The 14187-nt window shown below is 40.1% G+C and overlaps 1 protein-coding gene across 4 annotated transcripts in view; it reads right to left on the minus strand.

The window, feature by feature from the left end:
* rttn (rotatin) overlaps positions 1–14187 on the minus strand; it is a 218140-nt gene that overhangs the window by 60357 nt on the left and 143596 nt on the right. For all 4 annotated transcript variants that reach the window (XM_087986291.1, XM_087986292.1, XM_087986290.1 and 1 more), the window contains exons 32-33: positions 10734–10811; positions 3295–3487 (exon numbers count right to left, since the gene is read on the minus strand). In XM_087986291.1, the coding sequence (XP_087842417.1) occupies positions 3295–3487; positions 10734–10811 (271 nt within the window). The remainder of the gene's footprint in view (positions 1–3294; positions 3488–10733; positions 10812–14187) is intronic.

Raw genomic sequence — 14187 nt, forward strand, 5'->3', positions numbered from 1 at the left:
GAGAAAAGGAACCGTTTTTAGAAAAAGGGACTCGCTTTGTGACACAGACATAATCATCAGTAACATGGAAACTCTCCCTAAATTCCCACATCTGATAGGAAGAACATATCAGTCTACTAAATGCCATCTTTGCTCCTTTACAATGTACAGACCCAGAAAACAGCACTGTCTTTTTGCTCAAAAAAAATTCTCCAGGCTAACTTAGCATATAGGGTTTATAGTTTTACATTTAATCAACAGACAGATTTCAATAAAATATATTCAAGGAAGAACCCACTCTACTCACTACTGTGGACTTACAGCAAGGTTACACATTTAAAAAAAAACTATGCACTTATCTGATCCTGTGCTGTGAGCTCTCACATACAGGTTCCTCCAAGATCAGCTGTGAGTTTCGCTGTTTAATAATTTTTCTTAGACGCACTCTCATGTCCAGGGATACATAAACTCAACAGCAAAGGCAGTAATTGTACAGATTTACTGCTGTCTCTGTTAGCAGTGTAAGCTTATTTCTCGCTCTCCCTCACCGATCATGTGCTCACTGCCTTTTGTCTGTCTTTCTTCCTTTAAAAAGTGCTATTGTTTGACTTTTTTTCCCAAAGTCCCAAAACAATGCAGCAGCATATAAAATAGTAATTGATGCTCCTCAAATTCGAGGAAATCACCTCCAATACTAAAATACCTCAAAAAAGAGCAGGTCTTGCAGCCACAATTGTTTCTCATCCATCATCTTGGATTACCCAGAATCCTTTTTGAACACTAATAAATCTTAACTGCCCTCTGCCATTGCCTAGCAAACCATCATGTTCCATAAAGAGAAGTCCACTACCATCTTTCCAGCACTATGAAGGATGGACAAATTGCAAAATGGGCAAGGACACTGGCATTAGAAATTTGATGGCATGATACTTTGAACCAAGGGGTATGTTGTACTTGAGGAGTTGACATCTAATCACCTCTAGCTGAGGTAGAGTTTGGCCTCCAACCTGGGATCCTGTGCCTTTGGCTATAGTACATCCATGCAGAGACAGTATTTCAGATGTGCTTTAACTAAGCTTAATTAATTAATTGTTATAAAGAATATGACAAACTTAGACCACAAATCTCCAACTTGCTCTCAAATTTTTTTTCATTCTTATATCTTGCTTGCATCATGCAAGTTATGTTCTAAGAAATCATATTTGATTACTTGGTAAGGGGAAAAGGACAAGCAGGGCAAAGATCCCAGAAGCTGAAGGGGTTAGAGCAAAAAGGCAAAAAAAAATTGAGAGTGAAGATAGCAATTAGAGAGTGAGAAGATGAAAAGGCCAGAGCAAGATGGCGGTGGACACATAATGTAAAACGTGCCAGTACTGAAGGTGAGACCAAGTCTCTTCAAAAATACTTCCATCTTGGATTTCTTATAATGAAGAGTCAGATTCAAAATATGATATTGCAGTACACAGGTAAACATTTGACTGTAACGAAGTGGAAAAAAAGAGACACCTGAATTGTGTTGTACAAATGCTTAAGTACATCTTCCATCTGAAAACAAACTACCTGGCCCACTCAGTGGTCTTATGGAAAAGCAGCAAATCAAGAAATCTTCTTGACAAGAAAAAGATATTAAAATACTCCAGTAGGATCATGAAAAAAGCCTGTTTTGAGCCAAGGAAAAAGGACTTCTAATGGGATCTATCATGAAATATCTCATGTTCCAAGTGAAAATGTAGAAAGTGATATGGTAGATGTTGCTAATGGTACTGATGATAAAATATTCACAGTGCTAACAAACATCGAGTAAGTACGTGCAGATATAGAGTTTGATCTTAAGGATTTTGGGAGTGACATGAAAGATGCAAAAAATGTTTAGTAAAAGTTAAATAATAAAAATTCTATAACTAATTCAACTAAAGTCAAACGAAGTAAAACAAAACAATTGAAAGTAAATCCATTGTGAAAATATATATAATTGAATGAATGTGGCTGTGCTGGAAAAGCGCAGCAGGTCAGGCAGCATCCAAGGAGCAGGAGAATCGACATTTCGGGCATGGGCCCTTCTTCAGGAAAGGAAGGGCTCATGCCTGAAACGTCGATTCTCTTGCTCCTTGGGTGCTGCCTGACCTGCTGCGCTTTTCCAGCAACACATTTTCAGCTCTGATCACCAGCATCTGCAGTCCTCACTTTCTCCTGAATGTGGCTGTGTTTCATATTTGTGGATTGAAATTATAAATTAAAATAATAAATAAAAAATGTAATAACGTGATTGATGAACAAAACCTATTTCGGCGGTCTGAACCGCAGGTTTAATACCAATCTCATTCAATCCATATTCCCACTGGGAGAATATCTTTGCTTCTTACTTCATAAAAAGTCATTCTGCACACTTTATATTTAAACTCTCATTCCTTGATGGAGGATGGGGTGCCCAGCTTGTCTGAAAAAAAATCAGTCAACCCTAACTAATTCTCTCTGCATATGTTGCCAGGTTTGAATTTTCCAGTACATTTCTGTTCATATATTTTTTAAATGATTCACATATACTCAATGCACAGAGTTCTATATATTGGTCAGATTATAATTATAATATTAACTATTTGAATTTGTATCTTTGCATTTTATATTTAAAATAAAACCTTACACATTATATTTTTTCTTTACCTGTCTACCAGTCAAAAGCATCATTTCTAAATTTCAGTCCCTGACTTTACAAATCTTTTATACAAAATACAAAATATTCTTAAAACCATTAGCTTAAACTCCTTGCATGTTTTTAGATCACAGTGTAAAATAGTTTAAATAAAAGTGAGATAAGTTAGTAATACACTAAAGATCAGGTAATAAATTGTGTTAACTTGTCTACAAACACCAGGAAATAAAAACCAGGAAACTAATGTTGATGAGAGATGGAGAGGGTGTAGATTAGGAAACATTGTAGACCAAATTCACATCAGCCTGAACCCCACATTAAACAATTTTTCTTTCTATTTAGAAACAATTAATTCTTTGAAGAGGGTAAACTGCTACAATCATAATAATAATCAGGTGTTAATCAAGTTACTAAGATTACATAGTACGTGGAACAGATATTTTGGTTTATGACTTCAATTGTTAGGATAGCTTCTTTCCATTTACCTACAATATCAAATTTACTGTACTTAGAACAGGAAACAATACTGATATAAATCAAACACGTCTGAACTCATCTTCCTTCATTTTATTACTCACATAAACATTTGTTGATGATAAAAGCATGCTTTGATTCAAAGTTTGAAAATAAAATACTTAGAGGATTACTATTCTTAAAATTCATACCTTCTAAATTGCTGTTGAGAAAATTCCTGCCAGTAGGTTTTGGAGAATTCAAATCGAACATGTACCTTCCGAGATAGCACTGCTTTGCCATATGAGCCACACGCTCATAGAACTGGCAGTGATACAGTAGAGCCTGGAGAGCAGGCAATCCAACTAGTGATAAACCAGACTCTTCATCATGAACACATGGACTCTATAAAAAAAAACTGTATTCAGGCAAACAGGAAACTCAACCCAAGAATTCACAAAATTTATAACATAACAGAATAGGCTTTCCTTTTTTTTACTTTAACATAGTGTCCATTACATTCTTTGGGACTACTCCATGTAGTACAGCATTTGTTTTTGTTATATATTTATTTTTGCTTAAAAAACTTTCATATCATTATGAAAAGGTATGATTTGCTTTAAAGGGTGGTCATTCAAATTAAAGAATATTCAATGTATCCCTGACATTTCAAAAACGTATCTGGGACAAATCTGTTTCTACTCCACTATGATCACTGAAAAGACATGGACTTATCTTGTTTATCAACATTTAAGAAAACAATCAGATTCTTTCACTTCTAGACACAAATGTGGTTGCTCACCAACTCCATAATTACCTCAATGCAATTTGACACATTAAAGTTGCTCACCAGTCACAGTTTGCTACGCATTATCTGTTGTACTTGTAGGTGATATCATAATATGGAAGTGCAATGAGACATCATCTGACTTTTCAAAGTGACATTCACCTTGCAATTTCATTCATGCTTATCGAGCATATCGACAAACCTTCACTCTTTCATTTACCTGCCTGGGCCCTATTATCTTGTCATAAGCAATCCCTTTTTGACTTCAGAATTTCATTTCAAAAAGTAATGTGGTGACCATCCATGCATAACACAGAATATCGACACAACATTTTATACACTTCATTAAAATAAAGCACATAACTGGAGACATTATACTACTTGAATCTGCTAAAATACCTTGTGTAGACAGCAATCAGAATCATCAGAAGTTACAGCACACAAAGTCCATGAGGCCCATTCTCTTCTAGCATTCACATGCAGATAGATCAGATTTAATTCTTATGATTCTATTAATATTCTTCCTCTTTAATTCTTATGATTCTATTAATATTCTTCCTCTTTTTTATTAATGACTTGGATGAGGGAGTCGAAGGGTGGGTCAGTAAATTTGCAGATGATACAAAGGTTGGTGGAGTTGTGGATAGTGAGGAGGGCTGTTGTCGGCTGCAAAGGGACTTAGATATGATGCAGAGCTGGGCTGAGGAGTGGCAGATGGAGTTCAACCCTGCCAAGTGTGAGGTTGTCCATTTTGGAAAGACAAATAAGAATGCGGAATACAGGGTTAACGGTAGGGTTCTTAGTGAGGTGGAGGAACAGAGGGATCTTGGGGTCTATGTTCATAGATCTTTGAAAGTTGCCACTCAGGTGGATAGAGCTTGTAAGAAGGCCTATGGTGTATTAGCGTTCATTAGCAGAGGGATTGAATTCAAGAGTCGTGAAGTGATGTTGCAACTGTACAGGACTTTGGTTAGGCCACATTTGGAGTACTGTGTGCAGTTCTGGTTGCCTCACTTTAGGAAAGATGTGGAAACTTTGGAGAGGGTGCAGAGAAGATTTACCAGGATGTTGCCTGGAATGGAGAATAGGTCATAGGAGGATAGGTTGAGAGTGCTAGGCCTTTTCTCGTTGGAACGGCGAAGGATGAGGGGTGACTTGATAGAGGTTTATAAGATGATCAGAGGAATAGATAGAGTAGACAGTCAGAAACTTTTTTCCCCCAGGTACAACAGAGTGTTACAAGAGGACATAAATTTAAGGTGAAGGGTGGAAGGTATAGGGGAAATGTCAGGGGTGGGTTCTTTACCCAGAGAGTGGTGGGGGCATGGAATGCGCTGCCTTTCGGAGTGGTAGAGTCAGAATCTTTGGTGACCTTTAAGCGGCAATTGGATAGGTACATGGATGGGTGCTTAAGCGAGGAGAAATGTTCGGCACAACATCGTGGGCCGAAGGGCTGTTCTGTGCTGTATTGTTCTATGTTCTATGTTCTAATCATACTGATGATGTCATTTTAAATATAAACTATGGACCTATTTCTAAACACGGACTTATTTAATCAAGATCAAGTCGAAAAGTGGCAAGTAATATGCATATCACACAAGTGCCAGGTGTTGACCATTGTTGACTGTTTTTAAAATTCACTCAGGTTGTGGGCATCTTTGGCTAGGCCAGCATTTATTGCCCATCCCTAATTGCCCAGAGGGCAGTGGAGTTAACCACACTGCTGTGGGTCTGGATTCACTTGTAGGCCAGACCAGATAAGAAAAACAGATTTTCTTGCCTAAGAGGACATTAGTGATGGTTTTTTCCTGACAATTGACAATGGTTTCATGGTCATTAGACCCTTAATTCTATATTCTTTTACTGAATTCAAATTTCATTATCTGCCACGATGGGATTGAACCCAGGTGTCTAGAACATTAACTGAGTTTCTGGATCAATAGTCTAGTGTTAATATCACTCGGTCAATATCTCATAACTATTTTTCTTTTATTTCATTTTTTAGTTTGGAATTGTGAGTTGCAGTTAAGAATTGAACTCTGAACAGCAGTTTGTTTTAAAAAGAGAGAAGAAAAGACTGACATTTGCTATTAGAAACTGGCCTAGAAAAATAATGCACGTTAATTAATGTTCTAAGGACACTGTAGACAAATTGACACCAAGATGTTATTATGCTCAGGGGAATGTCCTGAAGAAGGACTTATGCCCGAAACATCGATTCTCCTGCTCCTTGGATGCTGCCTGACCTGCTGCGCTTTTCCAGCAACATATTTTCAGCTCTGAATGTTGAATTGGCCAATCAAGGGGAGAACTGGTGTTCGCCAACCACCACACAGAGCTGACTGGGGGTTTGGGAAGGAGGGAGTTTTTATTTAAGTAGCTACTGGACTGGGAAGCTTTTTTTTGTTTTGCTGCCTCTAGTTCTTCTCCAGTTACAGACTTATGCAAAGTGCTGAGAAAAGAATCGCAATCCCTAAGTAAGTAAATAGAGGTTGTTCTGCTATAATGCGCATTTTGTTAACGCAAATTTGCTATAATACGATTGATAAATTGGGGACACTGTCTAAAGCTTGAACTTTTAAAACGTGTTGGCTGTAACATCATTACACTGCCAATACTTTAAGCACTGTTTCTAAAGCCTGATTTTTCTAAAACACAAGGTTGCACAAGAATGCAACCATAGCATTATCAAAGAACTGTTTCAACTGTACAACTTTCTAGTGGTCTACAGAAGCTGTTTGAATGACCGGTGACTTCAAAATTCAAGAAAGGTCTACAGTCCTACATGCCTGTATTAAAACCAACAGTCAAGAGATTTCTTGTTGAAACGTTATTGAATTGACAACATTTTTTGAAAAATTGAATTTATCCCTTAACTCTGTCAGTATGAGAGTGAGGGATTTATACTCAGAGGTGATTGGGCTTATATCTTAGCTATTAATTAGATTGCCTTGTTGTTAATCTATGTTCTGCTTATGTTATATTATAAACAAAAGAAATCACAGTTTATTGTTAAAGTTTAAACTGGATGTCCAAGATCTGATTTCTCTAAAATCTGGTTAGGATCAAAGAACAGTACAGCACAGGAACAAGCCCTTCAGCCGACCAAGACTGCACCAGCATGATATCTTTCTAAACTAAACACCTTTACCTCTACACCGTCTGCATTCCTCTATTCCCTGCCTAGTCAGCTGTCAAGATTGAAAATTGTTACTGTAACTATCTTCACCACTCCTCTGGCAATGTATTTCAGCATATTCTCAGGCACTTACCACTATGTGTAAAACACCTGCTTCCTGGATCTCATTTGAACTTACCCACTTTCACCTTAAACTTGTGTCCCTTGTAATTGACATTTCTGCCTTGGGGGAAAAAAAGACTCTGTAACTTTGTAAGTTTCTATCCGGTCGCCCCCTTATCTTTCGATGCTCAGACAAAAACAAACTAAGTCTATCCAATTTCTCCTCATACCCTCTAATACCCTCCAAGCCAGACAAAGTCCTGGTAAACTGTTACTGTACTCTACCCAAAGTCTCCACATTCTCTGGTGTTGTGGCACCAGAACTGTATGTAATCTTCCAAATGTGGCCTAACTGAAGATTTACGCAGCTGCAACATGACTTGTCAATTTTTATACTTGATGCCCCGACCCATGAAGGCAAGCATGCCATATGCAGTCTTGACCACCCTATCCACCTATGTTGCTATTTTCAGGAAACGGTGGACTGGTGCTTCTAGATTCCTCTATATGTTGATCCTACGGAGGGTTCTGACACTTACTCTATAGTTGTAATGATTTGGAGATGCCGGTGTTGGACAGGGGTGTACAAAGTTAAAAATCACACAACACCAGGTTATAATCCAACAGGTTTAATTGGAAGCACACTAGCTTTCGGAGCGCTGCTCCTTCATCAGGACGGGCACCTGGAAGTACTCAGGGATGCCCTCACAAGAACGGGGTACGATGCCCAACTCATCGACCGCCAGTTCCCACGTGCCACAGCAAGGAACCGTATTGACCTCCTCAGGAGACAGAACACGTGCTGCAACTGACAGGGTACCCTTCATTGTTCAGTACTTCCCAGGAGCTGAAAAACTATGCCATGCTCTTCGGGACCTGCAACACATCGTCAATCAGGATGATCACCTCGCCAAGACCTTCCCCACACCTCCACTGCTTGCCTTTAAACAACCGCCAAACCTCAAACAAATCATTGTTCATAGCAAGCTGCCCGCCTCAACCGGGACCTTGGGTTCATGTCACATTACAGGTGACCACCATTGCACTATTTGCACTATATCCACTCCACACGGAGGCACACACATACACACTCTCTCTCACAGACACTCACAACCCCCCACCCCAGACACATACACACAGAGACAGACAAAGACCCACATGCAAACATATATTTTGTGGGGTGAATTTGTACTTGCAGAGTTACATTATACTTTGCTCAAAAACTGCATGAATTCATGTAAAACTCTGTTTTCTCACTTTTTAAATTAGAATCGATCTAAACATCATGGCATAGACAGAGAACACAGGGGGCTAACACCTTCAACATATTGTCTAGGTAACGACCATTGTTACAGCTAACCTGAGAATGCAACTTTTAAAAAAAGGTTTTGTGATTTACATATGAAAGAAGTGAAACTGTCATGGTATTCGAACAGATGAAAGATTCAACAAACAATCAAGGTATTTTTCAATGTATAATTTCAGTTACATCACACTGTAAATTTTTGCTATAAATTCTGTGCCTTAGAATTGTGTCCTGCACTATCACCTGATGAAGGAGCAGCGCTCCGAAAGCTAATGTGCTTCCAATTAAACCTGTTTGACTATAACATGGTGTTGTGAGATTTTTAACTCTATAGTTGTATACTGTATAGCAATTCTGAGGGTCACTGAATGTTTCAAGATCATTGTGTTGCAAAGCCAATGACAGTGGCTGATTTGATTTGGTTTGCTATCCCTGTGTTGTAACACCACCCCCAATAAAAAGGATCTAATCATCTCTCCTTGACTGCATAGGGGCTACCATTGACCAGAAACCAACCTAGAATCGACCATACATACTTTTACTACAAGAGCAGGTCAGAGACTATAATTCTGCAACAAGTAACATATGTCCTGACTTCTCAAAGTCTGTCTACCATCTATTGGGTACAAGCCAAGAGTGTGATGAGCACAATACAAAAAACACACAAGTGTACAGCACATTGGTGAGGCCTCTTCTGAAATACTGTGTCTTGTTCTGGTTGTCCAATTATAGGAAGGACATTTTTAAGCCAGAGAGGGTTCAGGAAAGATTTACCAGGATGTTGCCAGGTATGGAAGGTTTGAGTTAAAAAGAAAGGCTGGATGACTGGGACTTCTTTCACTGGAGCGTAGCAGGTTGAGAGGCAACCTGATAGTTTATAAAATAATAAGGGGTATATAGAGTTAATGGTAGCTGTCTTTTCCATATTTTTAAAGGTGAGAGATTTAAAAACATATGAAGGGCAATTTTTGTTTTTACACAGAGGGCAGTTTACCTGAGGAATTAATTTCTAGAGGAAGTGTGGATATGGGTACAAATACAACATTTAAAAAACATTTGGATAGGTACATGAATAGGACAGGTTTGGAGGATGTGTGTGCCAGAAGCAGGCAGGTGGGACTAGTCTAGTTTGAGATTATGTTCGGCATGGTCTGGCTGGACCAAAGAGTCTGTTTCCATGCTGTATGACTCTATGACTATCTACGGCAAAACAGCTGGCTTGATAAGTGTCCCATTCACCAAATTCAACATGCATTCCCTCCATCACGAATGCAGAGTGGCAGCAACGTGTTTCATTTGTAAGATGCCACCGCAGCAACTCAACCATGTTCCTTCAACAGCACCTACCAGACCCGCAACTCCTCCTGCCTAAATAGTCAAGTGCAGCGGATGCATCAGGATACCAAGTTTCCCTTTATGTCACACACCATCCTGACTCCAAACTGTTTTGCTGAACCTTCATTGATGCCAGGTCAAAATCCTGGAGTTCCTCTTTCGACACCATAGGGACTGCAGTGGTTCAAGAAAGTGGCTTACCATCACCTCCTGAAGAACACTTAGGAATAAATAATAAATGCTACATCATCCACTGCTCTTACCAAACTTGAAATAACATTTTTTTTTCCTCTGAACTTACTTTTAACTTTTTTGGGTGGCCATCTTAGCTTTGTTCCTTATGATCTCATATCAACAGAAACAAAATATTGTCTACCTTATCATAACCTTGAAGATCTTGCAGATTTCACCTTTACTTTCTCAGCTGCATTAAGAAAAGCCCCAACTTCTCAAATTTCTCTTCATAACTGGATACTTTTGTAATAACCTAGTAAATTTGCATCATACAATTTTCACAGTTCTTGCATTCTTTCTGTGCTGCAGTGCCCTAAACTCAAGAATTATGGACTACTCTGCAAACACTCTTCTAAAATTGTGTTTGTTGACATAACAGGCACTTCACTGTCACAAGTGAAGCAACAAGGTGATGCTTCAGGCTGATGTAAAGAAAGCATGAATACATCACAAAAATGGCATTGTTAAGATTCAAGCTTTGCTACAAAATATAGCAAAGCTCCAAAGCTAATTACTACTGATTGAAAAAAATATCCTTCAGCATATTACATACCTTTACTTGGGCCTATTTGGAATAGTGAGCAAAAATTGTATGAACACAAATGAGGTTTGTTCCCTGAACTTATCTAGCCTTTTTAGAAAAAAAATAAACCAAACGCATGCTAACACATTGTAAAGGTTGCCTTGCCTTTTAAAAATAAGTGCTACTAACATACAAATTATATAAAAACAGTCTTATTTTTCTTACCTGCCAGACAGAATTCTTGGCCTCCTCCAACGTGGCTGGCATTTGAATCATCAGTAAATTCTGTAGTATGGATGTAGCCTGAAAGAAATTATACCATTACAATCTTTCAATGCCAGTGGGTGTTAAGCAGCATAGCAGCATCAAAATGAACCACAGTGACTATCTAATAATGTAACACAGTCAGAAAGCTTAATGTGTAGAGTCTCCTTCATTCATCTTTTCATAATAGCATTGGAATTGCATCAAGTTACACATTCTTAGATCACATATTGGGGAACTGGAGGGGATTTATTCCTTTAACATGACATTTTTTGATGACTGCGTGATGCCTAATCACATGGCAATCCAGCTCTGCACAAGACAAATGCTTCTACGCGAGCATCAAAATAACATTTACTTTTGATCCATATTTCAACATGTATGAATGAATAGTAGTGCCGGAGGGTAATAGCTGAGGGCAACTTCAAGCATGGATGACAAGATAAACAATTGCTCTATCTTCTTCATTCAACATCCTTTAACCAAGGAAGTACTCAAGCTGAGGAAAACATAGAGCCTTTGTGAGCAAAGGCCCCAACTATCAGCATAAATTAACATAAAACATAATTCATAACAGTTAATTCCAGCCATACTTTGAAACATAATGTTGGTTACTCGACATAACAGCTTTTGGAACTGTCAAAGACAAATGTTACAAAGATGCCCAAGAAAGATTTGTGGAACACAACTTCTTACAGTTTCGTGGAGAAACAGCATTGGTGAAGATTGCACAACATAATTCATATCCATTTGCAAGTCATTTTAGGAACAGGCCTTCCTAGCACCTTGAGATTCATAGCTAAGAAATAGCTCTTCAACCTCTCTTAAATTACTGCAGAATGTTTGGGTGGGGCAAGTGAACACTGCAGTGACTCATTTGAAAGACTGTTAAAAATACTCAATGTTAAATGGCACTGTCAAAAGCATTAAGATTACAAACATACAATTAAAAAAAAAATTGTACAGAATACACAATATTAAAAGAACTAAGCAGTGGGGAACTGATAACAAGCTATGAACGTGGATTCATGTGTGAACACTGCTGTTTCTGGCTAAATTGGAATTTGGGAGAAAGTGAGAACTGCAGATGCTGGAGATCAGAGCTGAAAAATGTGTTGCTGGAAAAGCGCAGCAGGTCAGGCAGCATCCAAGGAGCAGGAGAATCGACGTTTCGGGCATACGCCCTTCTTCAGGAATGAGGAGGGTGTGCCAAGCAGGCTAAGATAAAAGGTAGGGGGAAGGGGCGTTAGGAATACGATAAGTGGAAGGATAAGGTGATAGGCCGGAGAAGGGGTGGGGGCGGAGAGGTCGGGAAGAAGATTGCAGGTCAAGAAGGCGGTGCTGAGTCCGAGAGTTGGGACTGAGATAAGGTGGGAGGAGGGGAAATGAGGAAGCTGGAGAAATCGACATTCATCCCGAGTGGTTGGAGGGTTCCTAGGCGGAACCCTCCTCCAGGCGTCGTGTTGCCATGGTCTGGCGATGGAGGAGGCCAAGGACCTGCATGTCCTTGGTGGAGTTGGAGGGGGAGTTAAAGTGTTCAGCCACGGGGCGGTTCAGCCAGCTCGCGGTTTGAGAGGGAGGTTGGGGTTGGAGCAGAGGGAGTGGAGGGCTGCACATTGCGAGGGTGAGAGGTTGGAGTGGGTGTGAGGGGTGGACAGGTTGAGGCGGTCAATGTCGCGGCGGCAGTTGGCTATGAAGAGATCGAGGGCGGGTAAAAGGCCAACACGGGGTGTCCAGGTGGATAGGGTGAGTTGGAGGCGGGAGAAGGGGTCGTCAGAGGGTGGGCAAGAATCCTGGTTGAAGAAGTAAGCGCGGAGGCGAAGGCGGCGGAAGAATTGTTCGATGTCGCGCCGCATGTTGAACTCGTTAATCCGGGAACATAGGGGGATGAAGGTGAGGCCTCTGCTGAGGACTGATCTTTCATCCTCAGAGAGGAGGAGGTCTGGAGGGATGGTGAAAATATGGCAGGGCTGGGAGCTCGGACCTGGGGTGGGGCTGGAGCTGGGCGTGGGGGCGGGGATCGGCGTGGGGCTGAAGCTGGGCGTGGGGGCGGGGATCAGCGTGGGGCTGGAGATGGGCGTGGGCGTGGGACGCATGCGGCGTAGTCGTTGTGCAGGTGAGTGACGTCACTGGGGGCGGAAGTAGATTAATGAGTTCAACACATTAATCTAGGAACCCTCCAACCACAAGGGATGAATGCAGATTTCTCCAGCTTCCTCATTTCCCCTCCCCCCACCTTATCTCAGTCGCAATCCTCAGACTCAGCACCGCCTTTTTGACCTGCAATCTTCTTCCCGACCTCTCCGCCCCCATCCCCTCTCCGGCCTATCACCCTCACCTTAACCTCCTTCCACCTACCGCATTCCCAACGCCCCTCCCCCAATTCCCTCCTCCCTACCTTTTATCTTAGTCTGCTTGGCACACCCTCCTCATTCCTGAAGAAGGGCGTATGCCCGAAACATCGATTCTCCTGCTCCTTGGATGCTGCCTGACCTGCTGCGCTTTTCCAGCAACACATTTTTCAGCTCTGATCTCCAGCATCTGCAGTTCTCACTTTCTCCCAAATTCCAATTTCGCCAGAAACAGCATTGTTCACACATGAATCCACGTTCATAAATTGGCATTTGTACATGTAGCCTCAGCCTTTTAACAGAGGCAGTATTTGGAACCTACAGATACAGAAATGTAATTAAAACGCCTGATTCCCATGAAGTTTCCTAGCATATAATCTGATTTTGTTAAACAATCCTGTAATGAAGAGAATATTGATAGCTATCAGATGCTACGGAAAATATTTGTGTCTTCAGTGTCTGTTTGTTTCTTCGAACTATCATGAAAGCATCAGCTGAATCAGCAGAAATGGTCAATGAAATTTACAAGTGTATCACACTACAAATCACTTCACATGTACGGTTTCTGTGATCTTTAAATGCTGTTTCAGAATTCAATTCACCAGATCAGGTAATCCTGTCCCCCAAATTGGGATTATGTCTCAGGAAGAAAATCAAGGTTCTGCAAACAGGGCTTGTTCTAAGGTCCTTGAAATCCCTTTCATTTTCTTTAACAGAAGGCTGAGTAAGTATACTCAAAAGATTTTTTTCTAACAATAAATATGTTGCTATAAACATGTTGCAAAAAAAATTATCTTGTGTACAAGCAATTATTAAATGATTCATCATAGTTACCCCTCTCAGTTATTTTAAAATCAGGTCCTCCCAAATGAAGGGCTGCAAACCCCATTAAAATGTTGAATTTTGCTGATAGATCATTTTCAGCTGTATTTTTAAAACTGGAACAAATAACCAACCTTTAAATATATGAGGAAATGCATTTAAATGGAAAAAAAGGAGAAAAGAAACAATCACATTCTATTACGCTGATTGAATACACTTATTCATGGAAGATTAAGTTTGTG

This window comes from Chiloscyllium plagiosum, unplaced genomic scaffold, assembly GCF_037043375.1.
Source record: "Chiloscyllium plagiosum isolate Xiang-an unplaced genomic scaffold, Cpla_swu_hap1 HiC_scaffold_4, whole genome shotgun sequence".
NCBI lineage: Eukaryota > Metazoa > Chordata > Chondrichthyes > Orectolobiformes > Hemiscylliidae > Chiloscyllium > Chiloscyllium plagiosum.